This window comes from Sebastes fasciatus, chromosome 5 (genome assembly GCF_043250625.1).
Source record: "Sebastes fasciatus isolate fSebFas1 chromosome 5, fSebFas1.pri, whole genome shotgun sequence".
Classification (NCBI taxonomy): Eukaryota; Metazoa; Chordata; class Actinopteri; order Perciformes; family Sebastidae; genus Sebastes; species Sebastes fasciatus.
In genome coordinates, this window is record NC_133799.1 from 36,656,625 (window position 1) to 36,680,421 (window position 23,797).

A 23,797-nucleotide genomic window follows, 5' to 3' on the forward strand; every position below is an offset into this window, starting at 1 on the left:
ACTACTGTAGCCTGCATGTGCTAATCCGTGGAGCGAATGTGTTAAAATTGCTGCCAGACAGCGGGGTATGCTGATACCTCGATCGATGTCAACCCGCGATGATGTGTGTTTTGATACTGCCAGCGTGTGGGCTGACATAGAAAACGATGGCGTACATTCTGGCGCAGATCGTACCCTGCTGCTGTTTGTTGCCCTTAAGTTTATTTTACAGGGAGATTGGATCAAGAAAAGGTGGGATACACATCAATGTGGCTTAAAGAACTGTTACTGTTACAGAGCTACATAAAGCTCTGCAATGTCTAGCATCACTTTTAGAACCTATTGTAGTATTCTACCAAATTAGGTCTGTAGTGGTATATTATGCTTTATTACACGGCTGTGTTGAATACTCCATTCTGATTGGTCAATCACGGCATTCAGCGGTCTGTAATTTCTCTATAACAGACCGTTGCTATGGGCGCAGCTCTGATGTCGGACTCTGGAGGACCGTTTTTGTGTCCAAATATTGATTTTTCAGTAAGTAGCCGTGTAATAAGCGGGATAATGTACAACTAGAGGGTCATTGTTGTGAAAGAATCCCCTTCAGGGCGCTGAGAGACCGGCTCGCTGTACATTATCCCTTTCATACTATACTAGTATATACAGTATATATTATATTAGTGTATTATAGTTACCTCTTTGATGGCCGACATCCTGATCTTCTCATAATAATGCAGTGGGGCATGGGGGGTGCTCATGTTGTAGCCAAATCCAGCCACAGCTACTTCATCACAGTTGTGAAGGGCCATCGTTATGGCAACAGCCCCCAGGGTCGGGATATTCTGAAAAACAGACATCAAAACGTGTTCATGAAACTGAGCCATGACTTGTATCCCAGAACATGTGTACAGTATATAGTGAACATGTGTACAATGTGTAGTGATCATGTGTACAGTATATAGTGAACATGTGTACAATGTGTAGTGATCATGTGTACAGTATGTAGTGAACATGTGTACAGTGTGTAGTGATCATGTGTACAGTATGTAGTGAACATGTGTACAGTGTGTATTGATCATGTGTGCAGTGTGTAGTGATCATGTGTACAGTGTGTATTGATCATGTGTACAGTATGTAGTGATCATGTGTGCAGTGTGTAGTGATCATGTGTACAGTGTGTAGTGATCATGTGTACAGTGTGTAGTGATCATGTGTGCAGTGTGTAGTGATCATGTGTACAGTGTGTAGTGATCATGTGTACAGTGTGTAGTGATCATGTGTGCAGTGTGTAGTGATCATGTGTACAGAATGTAGTGAACATGTGTACAGTATGTAGTGATCATGTGTACAGTGTGTAGTGATCATGTGTACAGTATGTAGTGAACATGTGTTATTTAATCTGTACGGTTCTCGTGTAGATGTCTTACAGATGTGAAATCTGAAGAATGCTTCTATTTATAACAGCCTAATGGTAACACTTTGTTTTCAGACTGTGTTGGGCTCCCTGCAGCATCTGCTGTGTGTTCACAGAGGCCTTCATAATGCACACAGACAGACGGTGGAGTCAGCTAGCAGAGCTCCAGTCCTGACCATTAACTCAGCGCCGTGTGTGAAACAGCTCACTGTTCCTGCTACGTCTCTACCTAGAACTGGACACAAAGTGACTGCTGGGAAAACAACAGCTCTCTCACCCCTCTGCCCATCTGTCCACTGTTGTGAGGTAATCCGATCAGCTTGAAGGAGGCCTCCTGGATGAAGTAGGGGTTCAGGATGCGCATGTCGCCGGGTTCCCTCGGAACGTGCTTGGCCACCGACTTCCAGAAGCCATCAGTGCTGCGCTGAGACACAAAGAGAGAGGAAAATAAACCGCGTGGTTAGTTTGACCCTCACTCTGAACAAAATGTGCATACAATCAAAACACAAATACACAAAAACACAATCATATGAATAAATACAGTTTTACCACTGGTCACACTGGAACTAAAATACAATCTACAGCTATATGCCAATCGTTTGGTATAGAGCTGAGTGACCCAGTGAAGTTTTTCATAGGGCATATTGAAACTGCAAAAGTTATAATTAGACAAATAAATAATATAAATAATAGGGCTGTCAATCGATGACAATATTTAATCATGATTGTCCATAGTTAATCATGATTGATTGCAAACTAATCACACATTTTTTATCTGTTCAAAATGTACCTTAAAGGGAGATTTGTCAAGTATTTAATACTCTTATCAACATGGGAGTGGACAAATATGCTGCTTTATGCAAATGTATGTATATATTTATTATTGTAAATCAATGAACAACACAAAACAATGACAGATATTGTCCAGAAACCCTCACAGGTACTGCATTTAGCATAAAACAATATGCTCCGATCATAACATGGCAAACTGCAGCCCAACAGGCAACAACAGCTGTCAGTGTGTCAGTGTGCTGACTTGACTATGACTTGCCCCAAACTGCATGTGATGATCATAAAGTGGGCATGTCTGTAAAGGGGAGACTCGTGGGTACCCATAGAACCCATTTTTGTGTCAAAGGACCCCCTAGAAAATGGCCATGCCAGTATTTCCTTGCCAAAATTTAGTGTTATTTAGCAACAAGCAATGACATGATTGGTACCAATGGATTCCTTCGATTTTCTAGTTTCCTATGATGTCAGTATCTTCACTCTTCACTCCCGCTACAACCTCCGAAATATCGATTGAAATTAGGAGTGTTAAAACCAATTTGCGTTAATGCGTTATTATCACGTTATCTTTGACAGCCCTGATAAATAAGTAATTAAATAGCAGAATAATAGAAACACAGCCAATATATCAGAACAAGCTTGAGAGCTTGTCAAGAAAACCATCAGATATCAATCCTTTTTCTACTAATCTCTATAAACAGATTCTGAATTCACATGTAGAATCTGTAGGCAACGGGACAAGACTTTGGTATCGGAAGCGTTGTGGTTCCTACCTGTAGTCCGAGTATTGACCAATCACGTTCGAGCAGGCTTTGGTTGAATCCAGGTACACAACCCGTGTGGAGAGCAAAAGAGGCGGAACGTATTGGCCAATCTGGGAACCCACCGGCTATCGTCTGACGATGATTTCGCTTTTTACTGGTTTATAATGAGCTTGTAAACTAAAATAGAATTATCAAAACATTAAATCTAATGACAATCTCTAGATAGCTTTAAAGCCTCTTTCAGCTCATTGTTTTGGTTTTATAGCAGATTTACTATTTTGGTTCAACAATTTGCATCAGCCTGGTTTCCAGCAGCAGCAGGTGGATGTTCTCAGTGTAAAAGCTGTACACTACCTGCCCGGCAGGCAGACACAGTTAGAGACTAGCTGGTGAACATAGTGGAGCATTTAGCAACTAATATAAAGAGTAAAGATATTTTTCTCAGGGGCTGGTGGAGACCAAAAACAGAGCTAAAAGGAGAGTGAATATTGGACTTGTTGCTCTGTGTAATGTGTAAATAGGGAACTGTTTGCTAACATGTTAGCTATTACAAGTTGTGCAAGTTGATGCTACGTCATGGTCTTTATTGAGTTCCTCCGGCCAAAAACCCCTTTAATGCAGCTTTCAGTGCCACACGGGGCAGAGAGTCAGGACCATTCACAGCCATTGTGATCTGTATGGGTTTTATTTGAAATATTATAGCAATTAATAGCTCATAAACAATTCTTGGATAAGGGCTGTTTTAACTAATGCAATCAAATTAGGGCTTTCTAGCTATTATTTTGAGGTTTTTATTAAGGTTCAAAGTAACAAAGCAGTATAAATACCATTTTTGCAAGTAAGGAATGTTTGTGACTTGATAACAGCCCAACCGATACATAGTGAGTGGGACATTTTACAGTTGAAAAGTTAACACAAACTGTTTCTCAATGACCTCAAACATGTTAGCATTTCTGTACTGACATTTATTGTTCATTATAAAGTATAAAATATCAATCAAGATATTTTATTTTTATTTATATATATATATATATTTTTTTTTTATTAAACACAAAACACGACTTCACTTTGGTTCTCTATCCTTATTTCCTTTACTGCTGTTAATATACAAAATTCTAAATTCTTAAACAAAAAAAACCCCCAACATACTTATTGACAGATATATCAGTCATCATAAATAATAATGCTGAATAATGACCATTAATATTCACACTGTAAATATTTAGCAATTCTTCTTACTATCACCAGGTGGGATGGGATGCAAAGTGGACAGGGGTGGAAAATATGATGGTGCTCGAGCCTCCCAGTGAAAGCAATAGCCTGAGCTGAGGCCTCTGGAGGGGGGGGGGGTCAACACAGCAAACAAAGCCAGTCAGAGGAGGAAGCCCCTGTATCAGTATACCCGGGGCCATTACACTAATTACCAGCAGCCTGCCCGGCAGGCCTCATATCTCCTTGTGAACAGTTACTGGGATACCTGCCTCTGAGCTCGCTTAGGTATGCTGGAGAGAGGGGGAGGCACAAACCAAACAGAAATGATATGAGCTATTAGCTTACTAGCATAGCAATGTTACCCTGTTAGCTCCTACTGACGGATCAGGTGGTAATCCTGTCTGACTGAGACCATTTTGCTCTTCCATCCGATTGGGAAACCTAACACCTCTGCTCTGCTGGCAGCACCAGGAGGACACGAGTCTGTGGAAAACCCATCTGCACACAGCATGCGGCATCAAATGACAAGCAATCATCACATCCCTTTAATGACAGAGTCAGTGAATGTGCTTATATACATTTACTTCAGATAACTCTGAGTCTAACTAAGGTTAGTAGATATGCAGAAAATCAGTCTAGTCTATGTCCCGAAGTAGAGCTCTAATAGCATGCGACTATTCATTTCATTTATAGCCCTTTTCCACTGCAGGGACTTAAACAAAGTGTGACCTGGGGCTTCCCATAACCTACACCTTGTGATGCTTCAGGACAAAGTTCTTCACTGCATTTACACTGTATTTTACAATTTGGGAACATAGTCTGTCTATAAAGATGGACGGCATGACAGCTCCCCAAAAGTGAAGCCAAAACATCTGGATCGCCTTCTGGTGGCTGGCTGCAGTATAGGTCATAAGTCCCGCCTCCTCCATGTTAGCGGATGGGACATGGGCCAAACTAAAAAGTCAAAGTACACGTCAAATACATTTTTCCCAAAGATGGTTTCTGTCATTTTAGGTAGTTCTTATCACGCTGATGTATGCTCAAGTGTTCATTTTTCTGATAAGTTTGGTTTTAATTAGTTATTTGATGCTATAAAAAGAGGGTGAGACGTCATGATTGACAGCTGTGAGTCTCTCTTGCTGACGAGCTGCGACCGTGCTCGGCTCGCGATTGGTTCGGGTGATCTCGATACCGCGACTCCACCGCCCGATCACTGCTGCGCAGACTCTGGCTCCAAATGACGTCAAAATCTCAAGATGGCAACTCCCGTATCCGGGATATTTTGGCTTCTGTACAGTGGGAGGAAGTGGAGACACGTCGTCTGTCTTTATATAGTGTATGTTTGGGACATTTAGGATATACTGTATGTCATTAACAAGATTAAGTCTATAGCCACTAGAGCCACGTCCCTACAGACTGAGCTACTGAATATGACCTGCTAATCATCAGCATGTTAGCACTGTCATTGTCAATGTTAGCATGCTGGTGTTAGCATTTAGCTCAACGCACTGCTGTGCCGACGTAGAGCTCATAGACGATAAAAGAAGTGGAGAAAGTCACCGTGACATCACCCATTGGTTTGTGGACTACGGTTCTGAAGCCTCGAGTTCGGCATTTTGGCCGTCGCATCTTGGCTTTTGGCTGTCGCCATCGTTTTTGCAACCAGAAGTGACATGAGAGGGTGGAGCTACGTACAACTGTTACAACTTTCATGAACTGAAAACACACTGTGAAAACTCCCAGACCGGACAACGCCGTGGTAGCAACCTGTCAATCACAAGGTAGCCCCGCCCTAAAGCATCCCCTGCTTTATGGTCTATCTGTCTCTAAATGGAACCATAATTTACTAAATGAACATCATCAGACTTCTTTTAGCAACCAGAGGAGTCGCCCCCTGCTGGCTGTTAGACGGAATGCAAGTTTAAAGCACTTCAGCATTGGCTTCACTTCTCAAACCTTGAGACTGCCTACTGGTACAGCCTCACAGAGCTGCTAGCATGGCTGTAGAATCTTGTTCTATCATTAAAAAGTAATTCTAAAAAACTGACAAAGATTCTGTGTGGGATTTAAGATAAGATAAGAACTGCAGGGTTCTTCTCTTCTAATATTAAATCAAATCCATTTGTTGATGCTTCCTGTGGAAAATACTTTGTCCACAGAACCAAGTCAGCCATGATGGATATCATTTGTGTCCTTACAGTACAGCACAATGCCAGCTCTCAGTGTCTGCTTTGCCACTTTCCTTATCTTAGGGCAATCAGTTTTCCTCCAGCCAACACTTGTCCATTCATAACTAATGAGCGTGTGTGTGTGTGTGTGTGTGTGTGTGCTGGTGTGTTGTCTGCACTACCCTGCTTTAGGGGAGGGAACTTGATCTACCGTCCTGAAGTGTTGTTGTAAATAAAGCCGGTCTCATCGTCTTCAAAGTCCTTTAACACTATTACTGTTTATTCAGTGTCAAATGTTACACCTGTACTGCCTTTACACATTGCCAACAAACAACAGGTCTTGTGCTGTTTGTGTGTCTCAATCCCAATCTCTCTCAGAAAGCATTCATTGTGTTGCACTCAGTTGTACGCACAGAAAGTGACAGATATAGGTGCATGAAGAATGAAAAAAAAAGAGAGAAGTTTGAACCAATCACTGTGTAAAGTGGGTGTGGTTGTTGGATTGTCTGTTACGGGAAGTTGCAGCCCCATAATTCTGATGTCAGGAAGGTGTAAAGGGAGGGGGTTCAGACACTGTTGGACGATACAACTAGCACTTCATTGAAAGCATATTGAGGCCCTTATGGATACACTGACACGAGGTCTACTGTAGACAATCAAATCTATCATCATTAAATCACGCAGGTTTTCCGACTTCATCCTGATTGTGGCAACATTGCAGAGGATACCACAAATAACTAACTGACAAACTTGTAAATTCATTCATACACACAAAGAAAGCAATTTGAGGAGCAATGCTCTTTCGGTCACAGTTTTACTCACGTGGTTTAATCAACGTTGTCAACTGAAACAAAACAAAACAAGAAACGGAAATGGCTGCCACTTTTTAATGAAGGATCGCAAGTACAAACATTCTGTGCATCATTCCAGGCAGCTAACTGATGCAAACCATTTGGGTGAAGTATTCCTATATTAAAAGGATACTACCAGTGCAATTTTGTTTTCAGATTTACGCCTGTAAAGTCTAACCATGTCGACGGATTCCAAAGACTGTGACTGCATCATCTCATGTTAGGAAAACAACTCGTACAACTAAATTGCATTCTCAATTACATTTTGAGGAAAATGTATTTTTACGGTCGCAGTTTTTAACAGTTTTAAACAGTTTTAATCATGTGGTTTAAGTTGTAAATTGAAACAAAACAAAACAAAAAACGCAACAAAACTACTTTGTTAGGTTCAGTTAAAACACATCATGGTTTGGCTTAAAATGACTACGTTTGTTACATTATTAAAGCTGCAGTAGGCAGTATATTTTTGGCATCATTGGGCAAAAATTCCATAATAACCTTTCAGCATATTGTAATTCAAGTGTTCTGAGAGAAAACTAGACTTCTGCTCCTCCTCATGGCTCTGTTTTCAGGCTTTAGAACATTTAGCCTGTGATGGGAGACTTTGACCAATCACAGGTCATTTCAGAGAGAGAGCGTTCCTATTGGCTGTGCTCCAGTCACATGTGACCGGAACTTGGCGTTCCTTCACCGGATTTCACAATGGCAGCGGCGTCACAAACTTTCTCATTTTACAGCTAAACCGTGCACTACAAGATGATTCTGAAAACATTTGAGGAGAGAAATAGACATTAACGTAACAGAATATTGATTCATATTTGATCAGCGCTGGCTAGTTTGACCGTTTCATTGGAGTTTGTGAGTGATTGACAGCCGGCTCTCATAGACGGCAGCTGGACAGCGGACCTCAGATCAGCTCTTACTGCTTGTTTTCCTCCGGTCTGTGAAATCTTGCAGATGTCGTTAGGAGCACCGGGGGACACAGGGGAACATGATTTTTTTCAGGTTACCTGTTTCATGTACTACTGTCATGATATAGAAACCGTTTTATAAAAATAACCTTTTAAAATCATATTTGCTCTAATCTCACCTACATCAGCTTTAAGCTACGGATGTAAATTAAAATAAGTGAATGTTGACTTTCTAGTTTCACACGGGACATGAACGGAGGTCTCCTGGGTGAAAGTCCCCAACCTCCTCCCTACACAGATGGATTTGTGTTGAGACATCGAGAACAAACGGTATCCGCAACAAAATAAGTTTCCCTCGAAACGTGATTAACAACGCAGTTCAGTTGTATGGGAATGTCATTTTCAGGAGACAGGGCAGGATAATGTGATGGAGTGTGTTGAGAGCTGCTGTGGATGGCAGCATTAGCTAAAAAACTGTGTTTGTCAGTTCCACTGTAGACAAGACATGGGCCTGTCTGTTGACAACAAAAGGTAGGGGGATGTTGCAATGCAGCTGCAACAGCGTACAGGCTGTCAGTGCTTCCACCTGTCAGTGGAGGTGAAATGTGATCCAGGAGTAGGACCACCCTGGTGATCGCCACATGAAGCCCTGGATTCCCTCTCTGCCTCCAGTGCTGCAGTAGACTGACAGCTGCTTTCTGATGTGCATCAGAGCTGAAGTCTCCTACTCCCCACTCACAGCCCTCTGGCTGGAGTTGGAGAGGCATGTATGCTAGACATCAGGGGAGTGTCAGTACTAAGAGTCCAGTACTGGCAAAGGGCAAACAAATGTTCCCACCACTTCTCCAAAAGGTGCACCAATCAAAATTAAGCAATGGAATAAAATATCTGAGGTATACCTTGAGTATCTTTACAAATATGTTTGTTAAAAATGTGTTTTTGCTGGTAAACCTAAGGATAAACAGAAACATGAGTGTATTCATCTCTTCTCCCTCCAGGCCAATATGTGGAAAGCTAACTGATTAAACAAGCTGTCCTGCTGTTCGGTGTACATCAAGTAAGGGATAATGCCCGATGAGGTGTCCATTTTCAGGAATTAATGGACGACGGAAAGGCCAGAACGGTTGCCTCCGCAAAGTCCGTTAAATCCTGATTATGGACACATCTAAGGGCATTATCCTGCTTATACCATGGTCACTTGACAAAGAAAAACAAATTAAGACCAGTCATTTTTTATATTTTCATTCATTTTACAACCAAAATCTAAAGTTTTTCACAAGCCATGAATCTGTTTCCCTGGTAACACCTGAGGGTTTGCTAATACCTGGAACAACCATTACCATCCCATAATGTTCATATGCAATGGAAACATTGTTCACTACTCCAGTAAATAGGATGAACCTTCTCTACGACTTAGCAATGGGAGATATTTCTAGTCCGCTCAGTTCATAGAACCCTTTAGCTCAGCTATGAGCCAGAATGCTAACGTTTATGATAGCTAGATTCAAAATCAATCAGACTGCGTACGGTTGAAAAACAGTAAATATAATTTGACAGTATGTTTAACAACAAGACTAGCTAGCTGTCCAGCCATGTCATTGTCCCCAAAGCAATATCAAGATATCACGGGCAAGTCAAACAGTGACCGGGATGTGTGTGAGATGTGATACAACGTATCAGGAAGTTCAGAGGAGCAGTGGAACGGACTTCTTTCAGTTTGTGTGTTCCAGTCGCCACCCTGTGGAGTTCAGAGGATGAGATGCTGAAGGACTGAAGGTCTTTGCACACCAAGTCCGTGTTTCTCATCCAAAATTGTTGCACGTTTAAAAATAAGTACAACCTCACGTTATGTCAATCACGTTTATACACTAAATCACAAACTTTCGTCCGTCATTAAAGTTTTCCAAACAGGTTCGATTTTCTGTGTTTTTTCGCATCTGTCAAAAGGCAAAAGAGGGTTGTTTGACCACTCATAGCCACCGTCCATGGAAAATGGACTTGTTGTGCAAAGACCTTAACACTCAGTGTTGTAAATAAGATATTCAGATATTTTTGTAGCCAGCGTATTACTGTAGAACGCTGAACAGAACTTTTCACTGGAACTACTTAGTAGGTGTCCATTATCAGGAATTAATGGACTCTCTACAGCCAATCATTATATTATGTCATATATATATAGTTATAGAGTGTCTTGATTGACAAATTATCTTAAACATTTATGTTTGCCTATCAAAGCAGCTTATAAGAATACCAACAATGACTATATGGTACAGTACCTCCTATCACAGGCTATAGTAATCGTGTTTTTTTTAAATAAATATTTATGTGTTTTTAGTCAATGACCACCTGGCTAAAACTAATGCAGTCTAATACAACAGCCCAGCAAGAAATCCTCCCTTAGTGAAGGTTATAATGTTTTAAATAGGGCTGTCAAAGTTAACGTGATAATAACGAGTTAACGCAAATTAGTTTTAACACCACTAATTTATTTAACGCGTTAACACAACTTGCAGTTTTAAAGCTTTTTAAAACTAGACCCTGATGAATCCATCGGTACCAACCATGTCGTACTGGCTGGACAGGAAGGAAGTTAAATAACGCTCCAAACTTACACTAAATTTTGGAGAGGAAAAACAGTCATGTCCATTTTCAAAGGGGTCCCTTGACCTCTGACCTCCAGATATGTGAATGTAAATGGGTTCAAATTTGTGTCAAACTGTACGCCGACATTGTTCAACTGAAGTCGGGTTTATATGTGGACACTTGAAACATTTCATTACGACGGCATCGCCCGAATGTGTCGATCAGCGGAGCGATTCAAAAGCAGACTGGACGGAGAGTCCGTTCCCCCCCACAGTCTTCAGACAGCCTCCCACTGCAGATTCACACCGTGACAAAGTAATCTCTAATGCTATAAGAGTGTTTATCGCTGCATATACGACCACACTCCATCATAAACTATACAGAATTAAAGCAGATGGTCAAAGAGCGTGAGCCTTCACGTATGAATGTTAGTCTGTTGTGCCTGCCCTGTAGAAACTATAAACTATAAACTATAAACTATAAACTATAAACTATAAACTAGCAGAAGCAGCAGTTGAGGATTTACCAACAGCCTTAAGATGGAACATTACATTTACATCACAGACTGTAATAGTAAGAATTATGACCAATGAGCCACTGTTGAATGAGTGGGAGATAAAAAGCTATACTTTTTTTTTAGCATAGTTCTGGTTGAGCTTATGCTTCAATTTATGTTGATGGTCTTAGTTTATAATTTCATCATATTTATATGAAAATAACAAAGCTGCATTTTTTGTTTGTACTAATGACTGTAGACGACCTAGAGTATTCTTTCTATTAAGATATGTCGATGAAGAAGTGTTTATGTTCCTTATGGAAGCCATACTTTTGTTGAGGTAAACATTTGTTAACTTATTTTTGCCAAATAAATGAAAAGCATGTTGAAATCAGAACATGACCTCCTCGCTGTAACAGAAATGTACCGAACGAACCGAAAACTGTGACCCCAAAACCGTGATATGAACCCAACCGGTAATTTAGTGAACCGTTCAACCCCTACTATAAAGTAGTTTAAAGTTTTTGTTCAAACTGTTTTAGAGCGTTGGTGATTAATTGTAATGTTTGTGTTACTGTTAAATTGCATGGCACTATATTTACTCTACTTTCATTGCTATAAATGGGGTAGGACAAATACAATGGTATCAGATCTGCCAGTGTTTTCTACCAGGATTCAGTAAGCTTTGACACAAACACATCTCCAGACCTTTTATCTCTCCTCACTCTCTTACTGGCAAAGGGTCAACTTCAGAGTTCTCTTTTTTAGCTGTGGCTGACTGTTGCTTTTCCAGCAGCTCTAGCTAGTGTCTGTCTGTCTGAGACTGTCCATGGGGTAGAGGAAGCACCACTCTCTGACCATCCTCTACCACTGTGTGTATTTGTAGTTCAACAAGACCAAAAGAGTGATGAGGTGAGTCTTTTACAGAGAATCGACCAGTTGATCACAGTATCAGCCATTACTTGCTTTTATCCTCTTATTTATATCTATTTAGAGATCTATGAGCATTTGACCCCGTTTGTTTTCCTGTCAGGGAGGAATGGAGAGGGAGTACAAAGCAGGTATGTTGTGACTCGGGCTGCAGGAATGTGTTCCCACTCAAGCATGTCCGACCATAAAGCCTGTACCCACAGCCAGTTGTTGGAACAGAGGCATGCAAATGTGACAGCAGAGGAGGCAGCCTCGGTATCCTGGTTGATGTTGAGGCTTATAATAACTACTAAAGGCCTAAACGGAAGGATAATATTGATAAACAGGTCTGTAATTATTACTTTAACACACACACACACACACACACACACAGGTAACCCTCCCTCTGTACTACAATCCAAGGTATGAGCATCTGTAATGAGCAGCAGGCCTCTCCACATACCCAATCTCCTCTCCTCTGTGGAGTGTGTGCATCATCGTCAGCCAATGAGTAGGGCTGCCCCCTAAAGGTTGATGATTCAAATCATCAGACCAATTTTAAAGGGTCAGTGTGTAGGATTTGGTGGCATCTGGCAGTGAGGTTACAGATTGCAACCAAATTGAAATTTCTCCGGTGTGCCAAGCGTGAAGGAGAACTACGGTGGCCGACGCAAAAACGCGGCCGGCCCTCTCTAGAGCCAGTGTTTGGTTTGTCCGTTCTGGGCTACTGTAGAAAACATGGCGGCCGGCTCCATGAAAAGGAACCCACTCCATACGTAGATATAAACGGCTCATTCTAAGCTAACAAAAACATGATTCTTATTTTCAGATAATACACTAAAGAAAACAAACTCATTAATATATATTAATAGATTCTATTTTTGCTAGTTGATCTCCCTTCGTTTTAAGACTGCTCATTGTACACAGAACACATTTACAGTTTAAAAATCACCAAACTACAAAACTAACTGTGATGGAACCAGAGGGCAGAGCACCGGCAAAGAGTCTAGAAGAAAAGAGACAAAACTCTGGTGCTTTTTTGTCAACAGTTGCTAGATGGTGCTGCGGTAGTGCTGCCGCCATTTTGGACTGAAAACACCAATAAGTTCGTGGCCATGGATGTAGAAAGAGACGTCTGTAAATCAGAGGATAATTATTTTCGAGATAAATCAACTTCCCAGTAGGAACACTTAAATAGCCCTCATTTAAATCATGATGTCCTTAAAGTTGTAAAATGAACTAACAGCTGAATCTAGAGTTATTTTCCTCAGCATAATGAACGTGCATCAGACTCTGCTAACTGTATGCTGTATTCATCACTTTTATAATCTTATAATCCACCCATGGGCTGTATGCTGTCAGCCTGTACCGTGGTGGATGTATTAACAACTCTGTTCCCAAACAACCGGCTATCGGCCAGTAGCTTTCTTGCTGGACCCGATTAGCAACTTTATTACGAAAAGTGACTAGCGACAAATCCAACGACTTATTCAGACAATCAGGGGGAAATCTTGCGTTTTTAAGATTGTAGCGAGCTCAGTTTTAAAGCTAGAGCGAAGATACCGGTATCATACCATCGGTACCAACCATGTCATACTAGCTTGTCGAGAAGGAGGTTAAATAACGCTCCAAACATACGCTAAATTTTGGCGAGGAACCCTGTCATGGCTATTTTCAAAGGTGTCCCTTGACCTCTGACCTCCAGATGTGTGAATGTAAATGGGTTCTATGGTACCCACGAGTCTCCCCTTTACAGACATGCCCACTTTATGATAATCACATGCAGTTTGAGGCAAGTCATAGTCAAGTCAGCACACTGACACACTGACAGCTGTTGTTGCCTGTTGGGCTGCAGTTTGACATGTTATGTGAGCATATTGTTTTATGCTAAATGCAGTACCTGTGAGGGTTTCTGGACAATATCTGTCATTGTTTTGTGTTGTTAATTGATTTCCAATAATAAATATATACATACATTTGCATAAAGCAGCATATTTGCATATATGTCTGACGGCAAGGTAAAGTGGTGAAAATATTCTAAATATAGCGTACACATAAACTGATATTGATTTTTTATAAGTGAGCCTTTCTTTTAGGTGTCTAAAATACATTTTGCTGCTGCCCCCATCCACAGCAGTACATTGCTTTGCTCCCATGCTGGTACTCCTCTGTTTCTCCAAGCTTGGGGCGTGCCGACCGCCATCTACTGTAGGTAATACACTGACTATGGAGAAGTACCTTATACAAACCCTCTTCAGAACACCCAAACTATCCCTCTAAGTTGCACTCTTGCTGGATTATCTACATCTCAACTGTCTCGGAGAATAGAATATCCCTCTGCAACCATCTGCCTTTCTATATTTCTCTCTATGATCAGTCAAGACCTACATGTCACCGTCCTGGCCCTCCCTACAACTCCCCAGGCTGCCTTTCCATTTCTCTGCTCACCTGGCTCACAGACTTCCCTCTCTCCTCCCCTCCTGCTATCGTTTCTCTTCACTTTTACCCCACAGAGGAACTGCCTGCACCCTGCTGCTGTTTCCTCTGGTTTCGAGTGCCACAGGCTTTTGCATGCCACAATGTATTGTTATGTAAACAAGCAGGAAACCCACTCAGGTGCCCAGCATGTGTGTGCATATTTATTCATCATGGCCATCACTTCAGCAAACATATAGGAAGTCGGTGCTGTTTCCCTCCTTCCTCTTAAACATTATTAAACTACCAAGTTACCGAAACACATTTGTCACATAACATGGCAGAACAAAATGATGGTATTATATGTTTATTTTAGGGCTGTCAATCGATTAAAATAGTTAATCGTGATTAATCGTAAATTAATCACACATTTTTTATCTGTTCAAAATGTACCTTAAAGGAGATCTGTCAAGTATTTAATACTCTTATCACCATGGTAGTGGACAAATATGCTGCTTTATGCAAATGTATGTATATATTTATTATTGAAAGTCAGTTAACAACACAAAACAATGACAGATATTGTCCAGAAACCCTCACAGGTACTGCATTTAGCATAAAACAATATGCCCAAATCATACCGTGGCAAACTGCAGCCCAACAGGCAACAACAGCTGTCAGTGTGTCAGTGTGCTGACTTGACTATGACTTGCCCCCAAACTGCATGTGATTATCATAAAGTGGGCATGTCTGTAAAGGGGAGACTCGTGGGTACCCGTAGAACCCATTTACATTCACATATCTGGAGGTCAGAGGTCAAGGGACCCCTTTGGAAATGGCCATGCCAGTTTTTCCTCGCTAAAATTTTGCGTAAGTTTGGAGCGTAATTAAACCTTCATTGCGACAAGCTGACATGGTTGGTACTAATGGATTCCTGAGGTTTTATAGTTTCATATGATGCCTCGGGATCCCCCAGTCAGAGCTGGTTAACGTGGCCCGGCAAAGGGAAGTGTGGGGTCCTCTGCTAGAGCTGTTGCCCCTGCGACCCAACCCCAGGATAAGAGGTTGAAGATGAGATGAGATGATGCCATGATCTTCTAGCTTTAAAACTGAGCCCGCTACAACCTCCAAAATATTGATTTACTTTAACGCGTTATTATCACGTTAACTTTGACAGCCCGAATTCTAAATCAAATCTAATGTCAATTTGTGTTATTTCTATCAGTTATATTGTGTGGCGCGCTGACGCCTCAGTATACCTATAATCAGTACTGGAGCATTAGCCATCAGATGCCAGGTGTTTTTCTTTTAAACTGTTACCGTTACTTATTTCTACTCATTTGACAGTTGAGGTGCTGTGGGTCCTCAAAATAACGCTGCAGTGAGCGAGGGTGGTAAAAACACACTCTCTCTCTCATCCCCGCTGGGAGGAGCCAAGTTGATGAATGAATGCGAGTGAGGGAAGCGGGGAGCCATGTTAGCCAAATGGAAAGCAACCTATGAATATCTGCAACAAATTTAAGGCCAATCCATCCGACAGTTTTTCAGAAATTTCAAGCGGTGGACCGACATTGCCATCAATAGAGCCACGCTAAAAATTGGTTTCCGTCAGCCTTCTGTTTCTGACTTTTTCAAAAAAAAATTGTGATATTTGAGAATTCTTGGTGTTTTTCAATGTACAAATCAGAAATCTGCATAAAAACAGGTGGATGGAAACAGTCTCGCTGTCCATCCCTATCACCAACCGTCAAACTCAAGAGTCATCAGCTGCCTTACCAGCCTCTGGTTGAACACCATGTGTCGGAGCCACTTGAAGTCCAGAGCTTTGAAGGCAGAGAGGACAAACAGGGACTCGGTCTCGTAGCGTTCAGTCTTCTGGATGGCCCCCTCTGGATAGGTGATCCTCATGGTGGTCTTGGAGCCGACGTCTTTCTCAAAGCCTCTCACTGGGGCCTCATTTAACCTGCAACACACCGCTGCAGAATCAATCATAAAATGCCCCTTCCACAATAATCACAACTGGGTAATACTTTTCATTTTCATCTGCAATTGTACAACATTTGTCAAAATCGACAAATACAAAAGTTGAAACAATGTCTTCATGACTATTATGACAGTAGTCGAGTTACATCAAGTACATTTTTATAAATACATAAAGCCCATCATCACTGCTTTAGAACGTGTACAACATATGACACCGTCTGTCCTTGGATATTGAAGACCAGATGGCTCATTATTATATAATAAAATGGACAAACAAAGAAATAAATAAATAGGCAACGAAATAAACAAGTGATCAATTATATTAATAAAGAGTTAAATCAATTAAAACCTCTCCCTAAATCAATAAGTGGGCAATAAAATAAATGAATAAGCAATTAAATATCCAAATCAAGATAAATAACTATGTTTAACATTATAAAACTCCCCTCCAGCTCTACTCTATATGTTTTAATATAGAGATCTGTTTGAAGGATGGCCTTTTTTTAACAGCACATTTTTTTTCTCCCGCTAAGTCCTCTTTAATTTATCTCGTGGCTTGTTAGAGAGGCAGACAAAATCTACTGTGTCACACATATAGACTGTATGTAGTTCTCACACGCTGGTCTGAGGTCTGGACTACGAAGCATTATTTGGTTGTTAGCGAGGTAACTTCAGGGTTAACCCTTCAGGGTTTTCAGTTCTACGACGGTGGTTCACTTCTTACCGGGGTAGATCGCCATGGTAACTGATGCTGAACAGCTAACCTGGTCTGGAGCAGGTTATGTTCCAGATAAGAGATCAACTCGTATAAAATCACCTCCTACTGACCAATCAGAGCTCAGTGAGCAGATCGTATGATAATATTACACAAATACGAAGAAGTCACAGTCTTAATCAGACTATAAGCAACACAGTTTAAACTGACAAATACAGGAAGGAGAGTTGTATAAATCAACAGGTTTATAATATCACTGCCACATCTACAGCACGATAGATCTGACTTTAATTACAAGTGTGTATTCCAATAAATGAAAGTGCTGCGTTGGTGTATTCATATATAACAATACATTAGCCTTATCCTTTCAGCTACAACCCCGACGGTGTGAAACATGGGAGCAAATCAAAAATAAATTGATAAATAAGTCAGAGTTGTGGGTTTACAGTCCCGCAGGCCGTATGCATTGCCCTGCGTTACTTTGCTACCGGTACTTTTATGTATGCTGTGGATGATTATAAGATATGAAAGTAAGCCTGCTTAAAGCTTTGAATTCTGTTTTTATATTTACTTTTTATCTGCTCCCAGGTCTGATTCACACCGTCGGGGTCGGGGATGCATTTGAAAGGTTTAATTGTCTTACGCCACAATTTCCCCAGAGGGAATAATAAAGTCTGTCTTTCTTCTATTCTAGTCTGCGTATAAGCAACATATTCATTTAATAAAATACACTATTAGTCAGATCTACTCATGCTTTTTATGGGACAGGGATATTATGTTAATTTGCGCATTCACACAGTCAGCGTTATTTTATTTTTTTTGCCAGCTGTCCTTCCTGCATTTGGCAGCTTCAGCTGTGTTACTTCCAGTCTGATTATGTGTTGAACTTCTTTGCATTTGTCTCATATTATAGTTTGCTCTTGGATTTGTATAATAAGCCGCTCTGTTGGCAGTAGACTTGTCCATGTTTGTGATTGGTCAGATGCTGCAAACACCGCCCCGTTCATGTGAACGCGCTCACAGCCAGACTGAGGAACCCTGGGTTGACTTACAGAGTTGATAACCACCGTCGTAGGAGCACTTAGAGAGATCGCAGTTGTTAGAGTTAGTTAAACCTCCTTAGGGGGCGCGCCAAAGATCACCGGGGGGTGTCAGGATTAGTCTGCTCTGAGGTTGTCAAAATTAGATTTGCACATGTGCAACTAAAGCCATAATAACACCCTTACTGGATAATTTATACAAAAGTCTGTACCTAAAACTATTTAAAATTATATGTTTTTGCTACTTAGGAGCCAACATTCTGTTTAAAGCCGGTATTTCTGCAGATAAAGATCAGACTACACTAATATTATTAGTATTATGCTCTTTGTTGAATTAGATTCCAGTTAACTACAGAGCCTTGTGAAGTCCAAAAGTCAATATTTATTGAAAAAAGGTAGATGTAATAATTTCCAAAATTCGCAACATGTCTTTATCTCATGAAATATTCTGCTTCAATCCATATTTGTTGGCGTTTAGCCTGTCAAAAACAAAATTTTCATGGTGGTCAAAAAACTGTTTGCTGTTAAAGCCGCTCACAAAGAGGCAAGATGAGTTATATTCAATAAAGAAAGTTGATTTAATAAAAAAAAAAAAACTAACTCGGTTAGTACTTAACCGATTCAATCGGTCAATTCAATTCAATTCATTGAATTGAATTGAATAAATTGAATACGCTGAATCACTTTATTGAAAATGAGGATGTGTTTTGAGGATTTGTAATTTGTTTTTAAGGTGATGACGTCAGAAAATATGGGAGGAGTAGGGGGGCTTCAAGGAAAATTGAGAACCACTGTTCTAATGTCTACTTCCAGCAGGATAACACTGTATTAATGTATGTAATTTATTAATCTACTAATTGATTTGTTTATTTAATTGTCTTTTTTATTAATATAATTATGACCCATATAGTCTTCCATACTTAGATCCTTGATTCAAGGAGAAAGTCTCAGTGCAGTGTGTTCTGTCTGTGTGTCTAGTACTTCTGTGTCACAGCGTACCTGACCACCACATCGAGCTCATCGATCCTCTGTCCCAGAGACTTGTTGGCGAGGATTCCTCCGTTCCCTACGATGATGCAAGTCTTACAGTTCATACTGTAACACAGACAAGATGCACCATTATGATGTGGTACTACTTTACTCCAGTCATTTACCCCCCAATCCCTCACTAGTGACGACCTGCTCAAGACAGATTTACAGCTGGGTCATTTTATTTCAGCTGATTAACAGACTGTACTCTGACTGATATTCAGTATTATGGTATCCTTACTCTGATTGGTACATTTCAGTTAAACTGACAAATATTCTTTTGTCTCCATGGTGTTGGTTTTGCCAGGAAATAAACTTACCACCTGCTGGACCTTCCAGAATCACCTGATTACACACAGTTGCTTTCTATTCAACCTATTATGCAACTGGCTCCATCACTAATCATTTTAATTTATTGTTTATCAGTATCAGAGGTTACAAAAAACAAATAACTCCAAAGGGAACAACTTTCGTAACCTCTTCTACTCCTTGAGGGCGCCGGCGCTTTACTTTTTTCAGAAGCTGTAGCAGGGTACTAGAAAACCTGAGGAATCCACTGGTACCGACCATGTTATGTATGTCAGGAAGAACGCTAAATAACGCTACAAAGTTACGCTAAATTTTGGCCACGAAAAACTATCATGTCCATTTCCAAAGGGGTCTCTTGACCTCTGACCTCCAGATGTGTGAATGTAAATGGGTTCTATGGGTACCCACGAGTCTCCCCTTTACAGACATGCCCACTTTATGATAATCACATGCAGTTTGGGGCAAGTCATAGATAAGTCAACACACTGACACACTGACAGCTGTTGTTGCCTGTTGGGCTGCAGTTTGACATGTTATGATTTGAGCATATTTGTTTTATGCTAAATGCAGTACCTGTGAGGGTTTCTGGACAATATCTGTCATTGTTTTGTGTTGTTAATTGCCAATCATAACTATATACAACCACTTTATGATAATCACATGCAGTTTGGGGCAAAAAACATGCACTTTTTTCCCTAAACAGTCTTGGAATTACAAAAATTTGGTATCACTGTAAAGCTGAGACTCTTGTGGATCCAATGAGCTCAACTGTGTTCATGTGTGATGATGTAAGTCCCCATAGGAGACATTTCATTGTAGTGAGATCATTTTCAAACTCAACGTCACTGTATAAAATGACCTGTTTTGACCTGCTGGGCATTCAGAGGATGGATGGATCAGACTAGAGACCTAGAGCATTCAGAGGATGGATGGATCAGACTAGAGACCTAGAGCATTCAGAGGATGGATGGATCAAACTAGAGACCTAGAGCATTCAGAGGATGGATGGATCAAACTAGAGACCTAGAGCATTCAGAGGATGGATGGATCAAACTAGAGACCTAGAGCATTCAGAGGATGGATGGATCAAACTAGAGACCTAGAGCATTCAGAGGATGGATGGCTTTCCTAGCTAGACTGACAATAAGGGGATTTCTGAGCAGTTTACACAACAGAAGTGCTCGCCATCCAATCGCCGAAAAAAGAAATTCTTGCAGAAATCTCCAAATGTCAAAAGTGTTTGATCCCAAATCACAGCATGGCTTTTTCTATGGTGTTCCTCAAGGTCTTGGTGTCTTAATGTGGTATTTTGGAGGGATTAATGATCATTTCTATCAATTCTTGAAGTGTAAAAAATGGTTAAATTTAGCACCAAATCTGTGTAACACATGGTATCAACCCAATAATTGCTGCAACAATTTATGAGACATAAGTGAGCATCACATACTTTCATTATAATTTTGTAAGCCCTTATACACTTTCACAATTTATTCTAATTACTGTAATTAATTAATTAATTATTTCTGATTTATGACTAGAACAACTTTCAGATGATGTACACCACTTCTATGTGACATCTACTGTTGACCTTCTATCTCCCCCTAAAGACCCCCTGTACACCCCCCCCTAAAAGAGACACAGTCAACAATGTGTCACACTAGGGTTAATATTATGATTATAATATTGTATTGTAGTTTCAGTACAACATGTGTCCAGTGTTTAGTCTGTGCTGCTTAATTCTGGGAGGAAAAATAAACACATTCCTGATGGTCTTAGCTGGCTGATGGGTCAGTACACAGTGTCTGTGAGACTGATGAGGTCCATATAAAGACAAAAACAAAGTGGAGTCAAACAACACTGTTGCTCCAATAACTGATCTGGAGTCCAGTCATTAATGTGGAGTTTCAGGGCACACGGACAGACTCACCATTAAAGCTCAGAGAGTTTGTTTAGAATTTAACGCGTGGCTTTGCCAAATATACGGATACAAACCACCAGATAAAGAGAAGCTACACTTAAGAGAGACACATTTTTGATTTCCAAATGAAGCACTTTAAGTCCAAGAGGGTCAAATGAAGAACTAGACTTGATGCCGTGTTTGTAAAATACAGAGGATTACATGTGTTCTCAAAAAAGGGAAATTTCAAGAGAACAATATGAGCTTTAGCAAGAGGAGGGACTTGTTGAGGTAAACTGATGGTTGTCTTAGAAGTTAATCCATAAACATGATGAAAGAGATTTAAAGGGGACACATCGTGCTCATTTTGAGATTCACACTTGTATTTTGGGTTTCTACTAGAACTGCAATGTTTACATGCTTTAATGTTAAAAAAACACATTATTTTTCTCATACTGCCGCTTCACCCTCTGTCTGGAATGCTTCGTTTTAGCGCCTGCTATGGAGCTTTTTTCCCATCTTCATTCAAGAGTGTGGGTCTTTCAATTTGAGAGCATGACCTATTGATTTCCCTCAAAACCCTGTCCTCACACTCAAATAGCCCCTGCTGGTGCTTGCATTAATTCTGCTTCTGCTCAAACCGTATGCTTGCACTCAGATATATTGTTGCTTTCACAGATTTCCTGGAGGAGGAGAAGGGCTGAAGTGCAGGAAATTGCGTTACCATAGTTACACACTGACGCTTTTAAGGGGCCGTGCCCAACTGTTACTGTGCCGCGCTCGCATATGTGGCTACGCTGTTCAGACAAGACTCCAACACAAACTACAGTGAAGCACCAAAACCTCTTGGTTGTATCTAGTGAAGCCCGTCTGTTAAACAGTGTTGGCCGCGGTCAGAGGACGCGGGGGAGACCGTAGCTTTGGTCTCCAGGGCCGGAGTCTCTGCTGTACTCTGCTCCTCTGCCTGCCTGCCTTCATTCAGCTCGCTCCACCTCTAGATGTGCATGAGCGCACACTCCACACTGCAGAAGAGTTAGTTTAGCTCTGAGAATATCTAGTGAATGGAGTGGACGTTTGTGCAGAAATAACTGCTGCAGCTCCTCCAGACCAACAGAGGTTTCCAGTGTCTTGTGAAGTGACGGGGCTCCGCAGAGAGAAACGCTATCGTCTCCGACCAAAACTCCGGTGTCGCTGTTCCCTCCGGCCGCGGTCGGGAGGCTGAGGCAGGAAAAGCCAACACTAGGATCAGCATTGATTCATGGAGAGACCTTCGTCTGGTCAGCTAACATTACTACCAAGCAGCTGAAATATAGAGTGATATTGTGCTTTTAGCTGACGTGTGTCGCCTCACTGTTTTGAGCGTTGCTCGTTCATGTCTATGTAGAGCGAGCACAAGCGCGTGCCCGACGCTGACTTTCGTTGGCTTAACGGCCACAGGTGTCGCTGTTAACAAGACATTCCTGATTCTTACAAACAGTCCCTTTAACATCGGTTAACGTTTCATTATTAACATCCCTACATACTACCAATGTTAGCTAAAAATGTTGTCAAACTTTTCTCTCTTTGAAAAAATGTAACGTCAGACTGGACGGCAAATAACAGACGGTAACTCATATATATAAAAACACAGTTTTATTTATATGTAGCAAGTAACTTCTCTCCCATATCTGTGGTGGTGTTTCCTCGCGTTGAACACTTGGGGCGTAATCTGTTTACTATACGGATTTACGGACACGAGGTTAAACCCTGTGGGAACGAGGCGCTGCTCAGAGCATTCCCCTGGGTGCTCTCTGTGTCATCTGTAACATTTTTCCCCCAATTCATTATCTATGGAGCCGTTCCAGACCTATGACATCACAAGTCTGAGTTTTAACACTAGTCTTTTGGATTTGGTAAAGTTGTTCATGTTTACTGATATTTTTGGACCGTCTTAGACTGTTGGAATAACACATTTTGAAAATGGGCGTGGTTCTCCTTTAATAAAACACCCTTACTATTTTTCATTACCACGGTTTTGCACTCTACTATTTTTCTATATAATATTAGGGTTTTCTATTTTTTCCTTGTAATTCGTGGCTTTACGACTTTTATCTCAAAGTTTTTTTTCCGAAAATAACCCCCCTCCCCCGACTCCGTAATTATAATTTTTACCTACGATGGCCCGCAGATCTGCATCTCAATGTGTGTGCATTCTCTAAAGTTATAACCTGACTCTGTCGACAGTTTACAAATGCTCCTAATGGTAGCTTTAAATACAGAGTTGAGAGAAAATGGAAGAAGTGGATGTTGTGATTGTGATGCACTGTGTGGGTCAGAGCATGACGGGACAACTA

General features: G+C 40.9%; 1 protein-coding gene across 3 annotated transcripts in view; it reads right to left on the minus strand.

Annotated features, from left to right (window-relative positions):
- The window catches only part of st3gal3a (ST3 beta-galactoside alpha-2,3-sialyltransferase 3a), a 53,683-nt gene that overhangs the window by 9,546 nt on the left and 20,340 nt on the right, over nucleotides 1-23,797 (minus strand). For 2 of the 3 annotated variants that reach the window (XR_012594088.1, XM_074636943.1), the window contains exons 7-10: nucleotides 19,229-19,324; nucleotides 16,268-16,454; nucleotides 1,671-1,817; nucleotides 675-821 (exon numbers count right to left, since the gene is read on the minus strand). Coding sequence is in view for 2 of the 3 variants with exons in the window: in XM_074636943.1 (XP_074493044.1) it covers nucleotides 675-821; nucleotides 1,671-1,817; nucleotides 16,268-16,454; nucleotides 19,229-19,324 (577 nt within the window). In the remaining variant the exon portion in view is untranslated. Of the gene's footprint in view, nucleotides 1-674; nucleotides 822-1,670; nucleotides 1,818-12,944; nucleotides 13,212-16,267; nucleotides 16,455-19,228; nucleotides 19,325-23,797 lie in introns of those variants that run through there. The other variant, XM_074636944.1, reaches the window with a different exon arrangement.